Source organism: Tursiops truncatus, chromosome 12 (assembly GCF_011762595.2).
Source record: "Tursiops truncatus isolate mTurTru1 chromosome 12, mTurTru1.mat.Y, whole genome shotgun sequence".
Lineage (NCBI taxonomy): Eukaryota > Metazoa > Chordata > Mammalia > Artiodactyla > Delphinidae > Tursiops > Tursiops truncatus.
The window spans coordinates 18,412,987-18,427,830 of NC_047045.1; the positions used below are offsets into that span (position 1 = coordinate 18,412,987).

The 14,844-nt window shown below is 36.9% G+C and overlaps 1 protein-coding gene across 1 annotated transcript in view; it reads right to left on the minus strand.

Moving 5' to 3' along the window:
- SNAP91 (synaptosome associated protein 91) overlaps positions 1–14,844 on the minus strand; it is a 158,640-nt gene that overhangs the window by 9,700 nt on the left and 134,096 nt on the right. The window contains exons 22-24 of the mRNA XM_033867520.2: positions 14,376–14,525; positions 8,557–8,587; positions 7,324–7,435 (exon numbers count right to left, since the gene is read on the minus strand). Of these exons, the coding sequence (XP_033723411.1) occupies positions 7,324–7,435; positions 8,557–8,587; positions 14,376–14,525 (293 nt within the window). The remainder of the gene's footprint in view (positions 1–7,323; positions 7,436–8,556; positions 8,588–14,375; positions 14,526–14,844) is intronic.

The following is a 14,844-nucleotide window of genomic DNA, read 5'->3' on the forward strand; positions in this document are numbered from 1 at the left end:
AAGTTGGCTCTCTGAAGAGATCAATAAAATTAACAAACTTTCAGGTAGACAAACCAAGAGAGAGAAACTTACATGACCAATATCAGGAAAGGAAGTGGAGATATTACTACCAACCTTGCAGAAATAAAAAATTATGAGGAAATATTATCAGAAATTACATGCTGAAACATTAGATAATCTAGATGAAATGGTCAAATTCCCCGAAAGACACAAACTACGAAAACTGACTCAAGAAGAAATAGAAAAATCTAAATAGTGCTATAACAAGTAAAGAGACTGAGTCAGTAATCGAAAACCTTCTATCACAGAAAAGCCCAAAACCAGATGGCTTCACGGGTCAGTTCTATTACATTTATAAAGGAGAATTAATTTCAATCCTTCTCAAGCTCTCAAAAAAAAATAAAAAAAATAGAAGGGGAACATTTTCTAATTATTCTTTGATTCCAGTATTACTGTGATACCAAAGCCAGACAAGGACATCACAAGAAAAGAAAACTACAGACCAAATCCTTTACAAACATTGATACAAAAATTCTCAACAAAATACTAGCATACCACATCCAGCAGCATATTAAAAGAATGACACACCAAAACCAAGTGAGATTTATCCCAGGAATGCAAGGTAGGCTCAATCAATGTAATATGTCATATTAATAGAATATAAGAAAAAAAAGATCATCTCAGTAGATGCAGAAAAAGCATTTGACAAAATCCAACATCCTTTCATGAACAAAACAACACTAAATAAACTAAGAACAGAAGGGTAATTCCTTAACCTGATACAGGGCATCTGCAAATAACTCATGGCTAACATCATACTTAATGTTGAATGACTGAAAGCTTTCTCCCTAAGAACAAGACAAAGATGTACTGGAAAGTCTAGTCAGGGCTATTAGGTAAGAAAAAGAAAGAAATAGCATCCAGAAAGAAAGGAAGAAATAAAACTATATTTGTAGATGATATGAGCTTATATACAGAAAATCCTAAAGAATCCACACACAAAAAAACTATCAGAGTTAATAAACAAGTTCAGCAAAGTCACAGGATACAAGGTAAGTATACAAAAATCAATGTGACATTCACCTTACACTAGCAATGAACAATAAAAAATGCAATTATAAAAAAATTTACAACAGCATTAAAAACAACATACTTAGAAATAAATTTAACAGAGAGTATAAGACTTGTACACTGACAACTATAAAACGTTGTTAAAGAAATTAAAGAGGACTCAGATAAACAGAAAGATGTCCTCTGTTCATGGACTGGAAGACAATATTGTTAAGATGGCAATATTTCCCAATTTGCTTTATAGATTCAGAGTAAACCCTATAAAAATTTCAACAGCTTCTTTTGGAAAAATGGACAATCTGAACCTAAAATTTATATGGATATGCAAGGGACCCAGAACAGCCAAAACAATCTCGTAAAACAAGAACAAATTTGGAGGACTCACACTTTCTGTTTTCAAAACTTACTACTAAGCTACATTGATCAAAACACTGTGGTGCTGGCATAAGAACAGACATATAGGTCAATACAACAGAATAGAGAGTATGGAAATAAATCTACGTATCTATGGTCAATTGATTTTTGAGAAGAATGCCAAGAAGAAAAACCAGTCTTTTCAACACATGGTTCTGGGATTAACTAGATTTCCACATGCAACACAAAGAATTTGGACCACATATGAAAATAAGCCTAAAATAGGTCAAAAACCAAATGTAACAGATAAAACTATACAACTCTTAGAAGGAGATCTGGGTGTAAATCTTTAAGCTTTGGATTAGGTAATGGCTTCTTAAATATGACACCAAAGCAAAAGCAACACCAAAGCTTCCCTGGTGGCGCAGTGGTTGAGAGTCCGCCTGCCGATGCAGGGGACACGGGTTCGTGCCCTGGTCTAGGAAGATCCTACATGCCGCGGAGCGGCTAGGCCCGTGAGCCATGGCCGCTGAGCCTGTGCGTCCGGAGCCTGTGCTCCACAACGGGAGAGGTCACAACAGTAAGAGGCCCGCATACCACAAAAAAAAAAAAAAAAAGGCAACAACAATAAAAATAGACAAATTGGAGCTTATCAGAATCAAAAACTTTGTGCGTTAAAAGATACTACCAAGAAAGACAACTCACAGAATGGGAGAAGATATTTGCGAATTATGTATCTGATAAGCATCTGGTATTCCAGAATAATACGGATCTCTTAGAACTCAACAATAAAAAGACAACCCAATTATAAAATGGGTGAAGGACATGAACAAACATTTCTCTGAAAAAGGATATACAAATGGCCAATAGCACATGAAAAGATTCTCAATATCATTAGTCATTAAGGAAATGCACATGAAAACCACAATTGAAACCCTATGCATTGCTGGTGGAAACATAAGATGATGCAGCTGCTGTGAAAAAGTTTGGCAGTTCCTCAAAAAGCTCAACAGAGTCACACAAGTCCTGGCAATTCCATTCCTAGGTATATTCCCAAGAGAACTGAGGACATATATATTCTTACCAAACTTGTATACAAATAACAGAATCATCTTTCATAACAGCCAAAAGTGGAAACAACACAAATGTCCGTCCATTAATGAATGAATAAATAAAACATGGTATATCCAAACAATAGAATAGTCAGCAATACAAAAATGAAGTACTGATACATGCTACAACACGGATCAACCTTGAAACATTATGGTAAGTGAAAGAAGCCAAAAAGTCAGGCATTAAAGGCTCCAAAGTATATGATTCTGTTTATATTAAAAATCCAGAATAGGCAAGTCCATAGAAACAGTAAATTTTTGGATGTCATGGTATGGGGAAGGGGAAAATTGGGAAAGACTGTGTTCCTTTTTGGGGTGATGGAGATATTCTGGAATTAGAGAATGGTGATGGTTTTACAGCATCAAAAATATACTAAAAATCACTGAATTATACGCTTTAAAGTTGTGAAAATGGTGAATTTAATGTTACATAAATTTATCTCAAAAATTTTTTAAATGAAAGAAAATCCAAAGGGTAGCAGAAAAACCCACCCCGCCACCGTACGCTTCTTTGGCATAAGGATGATTTTGAGCTGATTATTTTGCAGAACAGCAGGAGAAACTCTGAAAATGGTAGAAATTAAACTTTTGTAAGGGACATTTAGATTTATAAAGGAAATCTCCACTTGTAAGGGTGTCTCCTTCTCTGTACTGGGAAGAGAAGGATGACTAAATCACAAGAGAATCTTATCAATGGAGAAGTCACTGACTTAAATCTACATAACAAATCTTACCTTTGTTGACCCTGCTTTTCCTGGTAACCTCCCCACATCATTCTTTCCTTTGTCTTTAGCTGAAGATGGTATATTTAAGCTGGTGGCTTGGGCCACCTTGGGGAGTTACTCATTTTTTTCTCTGGGTATCTCCCTGTGTATATGAGGCACACATGTTAATAAACTTCTGTTTTTCTCTTGTTCATACGTCTTTTATTACAGGAGTCTCTACTAAGAATTCAGAAGGCTAGCGGGAAAGTTATTTTTCCTCCCCTACAAAGGAAGTATTATACTTCACATTCACTCTACTCATCATTTCAACAGGTTAGGTGGTAGGCTATTCACTAGACCCAGAATTGCATATTTTATCAGATTTGTGGCATACAATAATAACTGTATTTACAAGAATTGTATCATTAGGACTTAAGACTGTGAAAGAAAAAAGCTACAAAATAAAATGAACCTGCAGATAATCCTGATCAGACAAATGGGTCAAAAAATTTAAAGGGAGTCTGTCATTTTGCTCAAATGGTAGATTAACTCTTAATAATTTACTCCCTCAGTGTTATTTGTCCTAAGGTTTTAAAAGTTGTTTTCTTTTTCAACACTCAACAAAATCTTTCACCTACAGGCATATAAAGATTGGTTGTTTTTAGGGGGAGAGTTGTGGATTCTGTGGCCTCCTGCAAAATGCACATATTTCCGAGTTGCAAGTACCTTCCTAGTTTGTCTGATGGAAACTTAACAGGTCTGTTGTGCTCAAAACTAGGAATGAGTAACCCTCTTGATGGCCATGATGATATGCCAGTCCTGTTAAAGGTTTTTAGATATAACTTGGGTTCTATGATCTGAAAAACTTTAGCGCTGCACCACCAAGTAAAAGCAAGGCTACAGCTTTGTTCAGGAAGAAGAGCTTTGCAGTAAATGGCAGTGAATTTTTATACAACTAAGTGAGGGTTAATAATGATAAAATAACTGCATAGGACAGCCTTCCTATTATTACCTAAAATGTTAAAGAAAATAAACAAAAGAAATAGGACTGCATGTAACTCTGCCCTCCTAATAAATTATTTCTATTGTTCTAATTTCTCTTTCCACAGCTGCTTGTGGACACTTTATGCTAAAGCCTACTGTCTTTAACTTTTTGGAGTTTCACTATGAACAACGTAAAGTTTTCTGCTTCATAAACAAAAATAAGGAGTTCTGGGGTTTAAAAATACAAGAGCATTAATCTCAGTCTCAGGGATGGTGCCTGACAATCAGATAACTGGCAGCCTCGTGGGCCTGAAGAAGCAAGAGAGTTGTTAATTAAGTACCTCATGAATTCTTAACCTTGTATGGTTAAAATCTTCATCTCAGGGGAGGTGATGGCCAAGGAAGATCTCCAGTTCAATACCGTTTTTAAAGGACTTCTCCTTTGTTCCCCTTCTGGGGTAATGGCCTCATTACTTAGCAAACTGCCCCACATACAAACCTGGGCAACCAGTGTCTTGGTGTGTTTGTTCACAATTACCCCCAGTTGTGTGGAATCTACCTGAGACTTTTCTTTCTTGTCTTACTTTCCATCCTCACCTCTGGCTCCAACCTTTTTAAAATTTTTAAACCTACAGCTGATCTGCCAGATGCCAGTATTCTCATCGTCCTTCCCTCCATGACTGTTTTGAAACTAACCTGTTAAAAAAACATTAAACGGCTTTATCCTGCTGATAAGGGCAACACTACTAAGTATAAACTTCTTAGGACTGCAGATAAGGTCTCTTTAATTTTGCATAGAGCAGAATAGAAAAATTAGTTCTTTTAATTTGGTGATGATGATATAAATTGTGAGCTTTCATGTCAATATTAACAGATTTATAAGATCCGTTCTAAAGAAGCTTTCTCTTTCTTTAGGGATGTTATTTACGTTTATTGAATCTCTCTCCCTCTACCCCCAGCAATGTTTTTGTATTTAAGAATAGAGTGCAGCCGAGGGATGGACTGGGAGTTTGGGGTTAGCAGAATCAAACTATTATATAGAGAATGGATAAACAACAAGGTCGTACTGTACAGCACAGGGAACTATATTCAATATCCCATAATAAACCATAATGGAAAAGAATATGAAAAAATATATATACACATATATGTGTATAACTGAATCACTTTGCTGTACAGCAGAAATTAACACAACAGTGTAAATCAACTTTATGTCAATTTAAAAAAAAAAAAAAAAGAATGGAGTGCAGCTGCCTAGACCCAGAGTGCTACCTGCTTATGGTCTCATCATCTATGTGGGCCACCAGGTACCAGGCACATGCTTGGGGTCCCAGGATAATAATTATGCTCCCTTCCACCCTTAAAGAGCCCTAGTTTGGGGAATAAATTATATGGTTATCCTGGGCATAGCTCAGTTTAAGAGACTGGTAGCTTTCTACTAAGTATCCTTTATAAAAATTAAAATGGAACTCTATTTATAGCTAAATACAAAAATGGCCCTCTTACGCACTGTTTTTAAATAATGAAAAGAAAGATCTGAAGAGGTAAATATCCATGTATAATAGGCAATCTTCTCATTGTTATCTTTTAGAAGTCACTTCTTAAAATTAAGTTCTTTCAGACTTTGAACTCACCAAAGGCAGAGAATATCAGTCCTTGAATTTCCTGCTCTCTTACAAGCACCAGGGGGTGGAGTGGGGAGACCAGAGGAAGTAGGTTTTGAGAACCAAGTCTGAGCACAGAATGTATTTTCCTATAGCAACTACGGTATAAACTGTAGTTCAATTAATACTATTAGTACTGTTTAGCGGTAAATTTTGATTCAAAAGTCCTTTTTCAGATTGATTTGAGCTTATTTTTATTTATAAACTCGCTATGAAACTATGTGTAAAAACATTACTATTTATAAAATTGTTTAAAAGAAAATGTGTTCTTGTACACACTACTATATTTAAAATGGATAACCAACAAGGACCTACTGTATAGCATAGGGAACTCTGCTCAATATTCTGTAACAACTTAAACGAGAAAAGAATTTGAAAAAGAATAGATGCATGTATATGTATAACTGAATCACTTTGCTGTACACCTGAAATTAACACAACACTGTTAATCAACTGTACTCCAATATAGAATAAAAAGTTAAAAAAAAAAGAAAATGTGTTCTAAATTCAAAAAACTCAGATATTTAAATAAATTTCTGGAACACATCATTTTTAATGGAGTCTATCTAAAATATATTCTAATTTATATTAATTCACCTCCATGCATGCTTGTTTGGCTGGGGTTGGCAGTTGATGGTTAGGAATTAATTCAGCAACAAGAAGAGGTTGGCATCAAGAAAACCTTAGAGATGGGTGAATTAGACAGGTGAAGGTGTAAGCAAAGGTGAAGAACTACGGGTGAGCTGGGGATGCAGTAGCTAGCCTAGTTCTGCTAAATATGGGGCATATATAGAAAAATAGTAAATTTTGCTATCCTGGAAACGTACTTTTTGTGGTGGCAAATCGCACTAAGTAATAATTAAGTCTTTATTTCCAGTGATATGGTCTTTCACAGAGTGAATGGTGGCATTAATATACTGATAGAAATTTAATATAGAGAAATGAAACCTATTTAAATTTTATAGAAAAGATGGTAAAAGTCGTTTCAAGTTGAAAACATGGTGAGAAGAATCCACAGGGTTCTAAAATGAAAGCTCACTTACACGATAGAAAACTGCCCAATCTTTCCGGTAAGAAAAAAAGTTTTCATTACTTCTTATGGCCATCAGGAAATTTAGGCAAGAAATGTGGTAAAAACACAGATAACGATCAATGATATTACATGTTTTGAAGAATCATTTCCATAATTGTACAAATAAAGGACTAATATCTGAAGAAGCATAAATACTATTTTGAAATCATTAAAATAAAAAGATAGGTCATAATCTTTATTAAAGTCAATGAAATTTGCATTTCAGTAAATATGGCATCTTGTTCCTAATGTGGGTGAAAAAGTACAATGTCAGTAGCAAAATTCAGCAACATGGACCCTGTTCTATACACTTGGAAACTGGCAAAGTGCCCGCACTGCCCTGGCCCCTGGGGACTACATACCAAGGGTGCACTGGGTGGGACACCTGCTGACCAAGTGGCAGGGGCTACTTTTGGCTGCCAGTTGGCTCCCCCAGTCAACTTCTTCTCTCCAGCATTCCACTGAAGATCTCCCCTAAAATCAAGCACGCAAAACAAAGAGACAAACACACAATCAGAAAAGAATGGTGTGTGGTCCCTAAATACTTTTATCTGGGGTCAAAAGCAGTCTGTTTGGGTCAAGCGGTAATAAAGAGAACAGGTTAAAACAGATAGAGGAGTCTTACCATATCTCATCTAAGAGACCTTAAGAGCATTTGACAAAAAAATCAGTTAGAGGTTAGACCTCAGGGATAACAAGAATTTCTTGTCACTTCTAATGGAAAAATGTGCTACAAAATTCAACTGAATTCATCACTGGTTATAAAAAATTCCAAATAAGTATATCATAAATATTGTATGTCCTTTGTTGAACTGAAGATGAATCCATAATGGCACTTTCTGGATCTTACAGGGTTCAAAAGAAGGTTTCACATAACTATGTCATGACTACAACCTGCCTTCAAGTGATTGTAAGATTACAGCTACTGTTAAATGCATCCCGATTTCAGAGACGTTGAAATATGCATCTAAAAAAAAAGTGTACACTGGGGCTTCCCTGGTGGCGCAGTGGTTGAGAGTCCACCTGCCGATGCAGGGGACACGGGTTCGTGCCCCGATCCGGGAAGATCCCACATGCCGCGGAGCGGCTAGGCCCGTGAGCCATGGCCGCAGAGCCTGCGTGTCCGGAGCCTGTGCTCCGCAGCGGGAGAGGCCACAACAGTGAGAGGCCCGTGTACCCCAAAAAAAAAAAAAAAAAAAAAAAAAAGTGTACATTGTTTGTCATTTTTACTACTCTTCCTTAAAACTGACCCCCATGAGACTTTTTTAAAAATCAATGTTAGCTAGTAATATTATAATGAATCTACAATTTAAAGCTACTGAAGTATTCAAACCACAATTCCCAAATATTTCTAGATATACTTAGTGACAATATGGAGGCTGAAATAGATTATTCCTTCTCACTGCAGAGCCAGTAGTTTGGAGGTTCCAATAGAATAACAACAAAAACAAAAACTGGGAATGAAATAAAAACCAATTTTGCAGTTACCTAGCCTGGGAATGAGTAATTACTCCAATGAGCGCAATGTTTGATAGTCTCAAATAAGTACAGATACACTTTTCATAAGAAAACCAGACAATTTCAAAAATACTTACTTTTTGGACGTGGGACCAGAAATTCCAAGATCTATAAATGGATAGAAGAAAAAAGAATTTAAACCTCTATACTCAGCTTAAATGATATGACATTTAAAAGATCAAAGAATCAGAGGTCTAGCAAAAGTCCATATTTTGCCTACAAATGACTGCATTTAGTTTTACAAAGGAGAAACCACGTTAGGAAACATATTCTCAAGTCTAACATTTTCTTTCACTTCACGTTATTCTTAAGGATCATTTTTTAATGTCAACTGGTGTCCAGAAAAGAGTGAACATAGCAGGCTTGAGACTGCTGTCTTAGGAAAGCCCGTGTGGCTGGGGACCTGGCTAATATCAATTGTTCTCTATACTGAGATAAAAGTTTTCCTAATGATAAGCGTGGATCACTGTATCTAAACTGTACAAACAAGGTGTATGCTGAAAATCTGCTTTCCTTCCACGAGACTGATATTTTGGTACATGCTAGGCAGAGTGCCTACAGGATCAGAATCCAATAAAAACCCTGGATGCCGAGTCTCTAAAGGGCTTTCCTGGGCAGGGACATCCTATGGGTTGCTGCATTTTTGTGTGTTCTTCCCCTCAAGGGGAAGAGAGAGCATAAGGAAGTCCATGTGTGGATTCTTCTGGATGCGGCCTGTGTCTCTGCCCCTGATGATCCAGCTGGGTATCCTTACTGTGCTGCTGTAATAAACCTTAGCTGTGAGTACAACGACGCGCTGACTCCCTTGAGTCCTTCTAGTGGATCTACAAACGTGTGGGTGGTCTTGGGGACTCCTGACCCAACGGGCTTAGTCATTCTGCTCTAATCTCAATTCATTTATTATTTCAGCAAATATTTATTGAACCCTACATATGCTAGGCACTGCTCTAAGCAGTTGGGATAGGTTAGTTACAAAAACAAAGAGCTCAACCCCAGAGGGATTTGCATTCTGATGGGGTGAGATGGACGATAAAACAATAAAATAATAAAAGAGTATACAGGCTGCTAGAAGGTGATACGGCAAGCCTATGGAAAATGGAAAGCAGCAAGGTAAGGGGGAACTGGTGGGGTAGGCTGAGAGTGAGGGGCAGGCAGGATTAAATAGGGTGTCCAAGGAAGGCCTCATAGGGGTGAAGCTTACGCAAAGCTGAGCAGAGATCTGGGGAAGAGCTTTCTAGGCACCTCTGCCTAATGGTAACTCTATGTTTAACATTTCCAGACACCGCCAAACTGCTTCCCATAGCAGCTGCCCAATGTTACATTCTCACCAGCAATGTTAGAGGGTTTTAATTTCTCCACATCCTTATCAAGACTGGTTATGATCTGCCTTTTTTATCATAGCCATCCTAATGGGTGTGAAGGGATATTTCACTGTGGTTTTGATATGCATTTCACAGATGACTGATGTTGAGCCTCTTGTCATGTGTACATTGGCCACATGTATATATTCTTTGGAGAAATGTCTTTTTTAAATCATTTGACCATTTAAAAATTGGGCTGTCTTTTCATTATTGAGTTATAAGAGTTCTTTACTTATTCTGGATATTTCACTGTCTTGATGGTCTCCTGGGTGGCGCAAAAGTTTTTAATTCTGATGCAGTCCTACTTATCTTTTATTTTCTACTGTTGCTTGTGCTTTTGCTGTCACATCTAGGAACATTATCTAATCCAAGGTCATCAATATTTACTCATAAATTTTCTGCTAAAAGTTTCATCATTTTGACTCCTACACTTAGTTCTAGATCCATTTGGAATTAATTACTTTGGGGTAAATAAAAAGTCTAACTTCATCCTTTTACATGTGGATATCCACTTGTCCTAGCACTGTGTGTTGAAAAGGTGATTCTTTTCAACAAATTCTGTTCAACAAATTCTTTTCAACAAATCAAAAAGGTGAACTGTCCTGGCACCTTTGTTGAAAGTCAACTGACCACAGATGTGTAAGCTTATTTGTAGCCTGTCATTCTATTCCACTGATGTATATGCCTATTCCTATGCACTACCACTCGTCTTAATTACTGTAGCTTTGTAGCTGAGTTTTGAAATCATGAAGTGTGAGTCTTTCAAAATGATTCTTCTTTATTCAAAATGTTTTGGCTTATTCTGGCTTCCTTACATTTCCATATAAATCTTAGGTTCAGCGTGTCAATTTCTGTAAAAAAAAAAGCAAAGCTGCAATATTGATAAGGAGTATGAAGATAAAATTTTTTTTCAGTTTTGGAATATGTTTTCATTAATAAAATATTTACTTACAGTGAAATTCAGTGGGACTCTTTTGCAGGGTGTTGTACATTTCTATAAATTTTGACAAATACATGGGTTCACGTAATCATCACTACAATTAGGATTCACAGCAATTTAATCACTCAAAAATATTCTCTCTTTGCAACCCAAACTTCCCCTTACTCCTAACCCTGGCAATCACTGATATATTCCCTATAGTTCTGCCTTAACAAAAGTAAACTGTATATGTTGTATGTGTTTTTGTTTTTTTGCTGTACGTGGGCCTCTCACTGTTGTGGTCTCTCCCGCTGCGGAGCACAGGCTCTGGACGCGCAGGCTCAGCGGCCATGGCTCATGGGCCCAGCCGCTCCGCGGCATGTGGGATCTTCCCAGACCGGGGCACAAACCCGTGTCCCCTGCATCGGCAGGAGGACTCTCAACCACTGCGCCACCAGGGAAGTCCAAAAGTAAACTGTATAAGTGGAATTACCAGTATATAATTTTTTTGTGTCTGGCTTCTTTCACTTAGCATAATGTATTTGAGATTCATCTGTGCTCTTGTGTACATCAATAGTTCATTCCTTTTCATTTCTAAGTAGTATTCTAATGAAGAGGTTTACCACAGTTTGCTTATACATTTACCCAGTGAAAGACATTTCTGTTGTTTCTGGCATTTTAAAATAATACTCCTATAAAAATACATGGACAAGTTTTTGTGAGAACATACGTTTTCATTTCTCTAGGACAAGTACCTAGACATGTATTTACTGAGTCATATTCAGTATAGGTTTAACTATAAGAAACTGCTAAACTGATTTCCATGGCAACACTATGTTGTATTCCCACCAGCAAAGTGTGAGAATTCCAGAGGCTCCACACCCTTGGTAAGTACAAAGTACTGTCAGCTCTTCTCTTCTTTTAAAAATTTTAGTCATTCTAATGGGTGTATAGTAAGATGAGACTTCTAAAAAGACTGATACAATTCACATATCATAAAATTCATACTGTTAAAGAGTAAAATTCAGTGCAAAAAGTATGTTCACAAGGTGGTGAAATCGTTAACACACTCTAATTTCAAAACATTTTCATCACCCCAAAGGAATCCCCATCCCCATTAGCAGTCACTCTGACCACTACTAATGTACATTCTGCTTCTAAAGATTCCCCTGCTTTGGACATTTCATATAAATGTAATCATATAATATGTGGCTTTTTGTATTTGGCTTCTTTCACCTAGCAAAATATTTTCAAGGTCCATCTTCTTTTTATGGCTGATTATTTTATGAATGTACCACATTTTGTTTATCTGTTCAACAGTTGATGGACTTTTGGGTTGTTCCCACTTGTTGGCTGTTATAAAAATTGCTTCTGTGAATATCTGTGTACAAGTCATGTGGACATACGTTTTCAATTCTCTTGGATGTATAGCTAGGAGTGAAACTGCTGTGCCACAAGGAAACTATGTTTAACTTTTGGAGAACTGTAAACCTGTTTTCCAAAGAGGCTGCATCGTTTTACATCCCTACCAGCACTGTGTGAATTCTAATTTCTCTACATCCTAGCCAATATTTGTTATTATCTTTTTGATGATAGCCTTCCTAGTGAGTGTGAAGTGGCCTGTCATTGTGGTTTTGATTTGCATTTCTCTGATGGCTAATGACATTCAACATCTTTTCACATACTTATTGGCCACCTGTGCTTTTTTTTTGGAGAAATATCTATTCAAATCCTTTTCCAATTTTTAAATTAAGTTGTTTTACTTTTTATTATTGAATTGTAAGAGTTCTTTATATATTATGGATGCAAGTCCCTTATGAGATATATGGGAATATTTTCTCCCATTCTGTGGGTTGTTTTTCCACTTTCTGGATGGCATCAATTTGTAACACAAAAGTTTTTAATTTTGACGCATTTTTATTAATTTATTTTTTCTTTGATTGCTTGTATTTTCAGTATTATATCTAAGAAGCCACTGCCTCATTTAAGGTCATAAAGACTTGTACTTAGTTTTTTTCCTAGGAGTTTTACAGATTCAGATTTACATTTAGATCTTTGATTCATTTTGAATTGATTTTTGTGGATGGTATAAGGAAGAGGCCTAACCTCATTCGTTTGCATGTGGCTATCCAGTTATCCAAGCATATTTTTTGAAAAGGTTGTCCTTTCCCACTTTGAATGGTCCTGGAATCCTTGAAAAAATTGTCTGACAATGTACGTGAGGTTTATTTCTGAGATCTTTATTCACTCTATTGGTCTACCTTTCTATCCTTAAGCCAATACCATTTGTCCTGATGACTGTAGCTTTGTAGAAGTTCTGATATTGCAAAATGTGACTACTTCGAACTTGTGCTTCTTTATCCACATTGTCTGGCTATTTCTCAACTGCGTGTGCTTGCTTCAGCTGAGATCATTTGAAAGGTGGCTGCCACCTGAGGGATGTGTGCTAGTGGCACTTTCAGCCCTGGAGGTATGAAGTCTTTATTTCTGAAGGAAGATCTAGACAGTACATTATAATATTCAGTAAAAGCAGTTACTACTGCAGACTATCCATCAGTAAGATAAAATGTTAAAGTAGGAAGAAATATTCAAATAACCTCTCCGTGGTTGTCATCAAAGCATTTTCATGAATGTCCAGACCAAGGACGATGAATGGGAAAAAAAGTATGTCCACAGGATAATTCATAGGAAAAAAGGTCTGTCTCAGGGATTTGCTAAATTTTTGATATAGCTTCGTGTAAAATGAAAGGTATCTGCGATGGTAAACCCATTCACCTTAATAAAAAAATTAAATTCAGAGTTTTTTTAAAAAAGGCAATCTTTATAATAGCTGCCCTCATCTCCTAGGACCCTCTCCTTCACTTACCCAGCTCTAGCCACTCGCCTCATTGGTACTCCTTGAATATGCCAGGCAATCTTCTGCCCCAGTGCTTTTGCACCGGCTCTCTCTTTTGCCTGCAAATATTCTCCTTCAGATATCCATACGGTTCGTTCCTTTACCTTCAAATCTTTGCTCAAATTTTACCTTCTCAGTGAGGCCTACTCTAACTCCCACTCTGTAGGACTCACAATCCCTCTTAGCGTGTTCTGTTTTTGTCCTCCATGGCCCTAGAAAATTTATTTATTTGAAAATATGTAATGTTTGTCTCTGCCCTTCTAAGCCCCTTACGAATAGAAATTTATACCTGTTTTGTTCATGATTTATCTCTAGAGCCTAGAAGACTGCCTGGTGCTCAATAAAAATTTGTTCAATGAGGAACTGAAATGAACTTGGATACTCAATTGGTAAATATACTGCCTTTAAGCTACTCTATGTTATTTCCAAGAGAAATAAAAAGATTAAATACTTCTTAAACATAATACACTTGGTTTCATATTTGTACATGCTCTCTAATTACACCTTCTGTAATTTAGATTAAAAGTGTCCTGGGTATTGCTTGGGAGACAACGGCATAGTGACTGTGTATCTTCCAAGGAACTGTACTGGGTAAAGCACTAAGAATTTCTGTCCGCTCCTTGACACACTCGCCTGTAAGTGAATCCAGAAACAATACATACGAACAGATAGAGAAAAAAATTCACATACGATTCTGTTAAAGAAAACTATATTACTCACTGCCTACTAAGCTGGCAAGAGATGAGTCAAGATCACTCCCAAGAGCTTTGCTTGCTGCCACTGCAGAACTGGGAGGTACCACTGAGATGGGCGCAGGCTGCCCGGCTGGTGCCACGGTTGGCATCAGAAGATCACCTAGACCATCAAACACTGGAAATCAAATAGACCGGGTTCAGAATAACTGCAAAAAAACCCATATGCAAAATTAAAGGGACACTGCCTTTTGAAAAACTATGGAAACAAGTGAATGTATTTACAATCTTATAAAAGAAGGCATTTCATTCACACTTTTAACGACTATAACACCAAAAAAGAACATCTCTGCATATGTCTACTCATAAAGTATGGGAATACTAATGAACGTGAAGATGGAAAAGAAAATCTGTATAATGTACAGGAAAGAGCATAGACTCTGGAATCAGAATTGGGCTCAAATTCAGCTGCATGCCTCACTAACGTGTTACTCTGA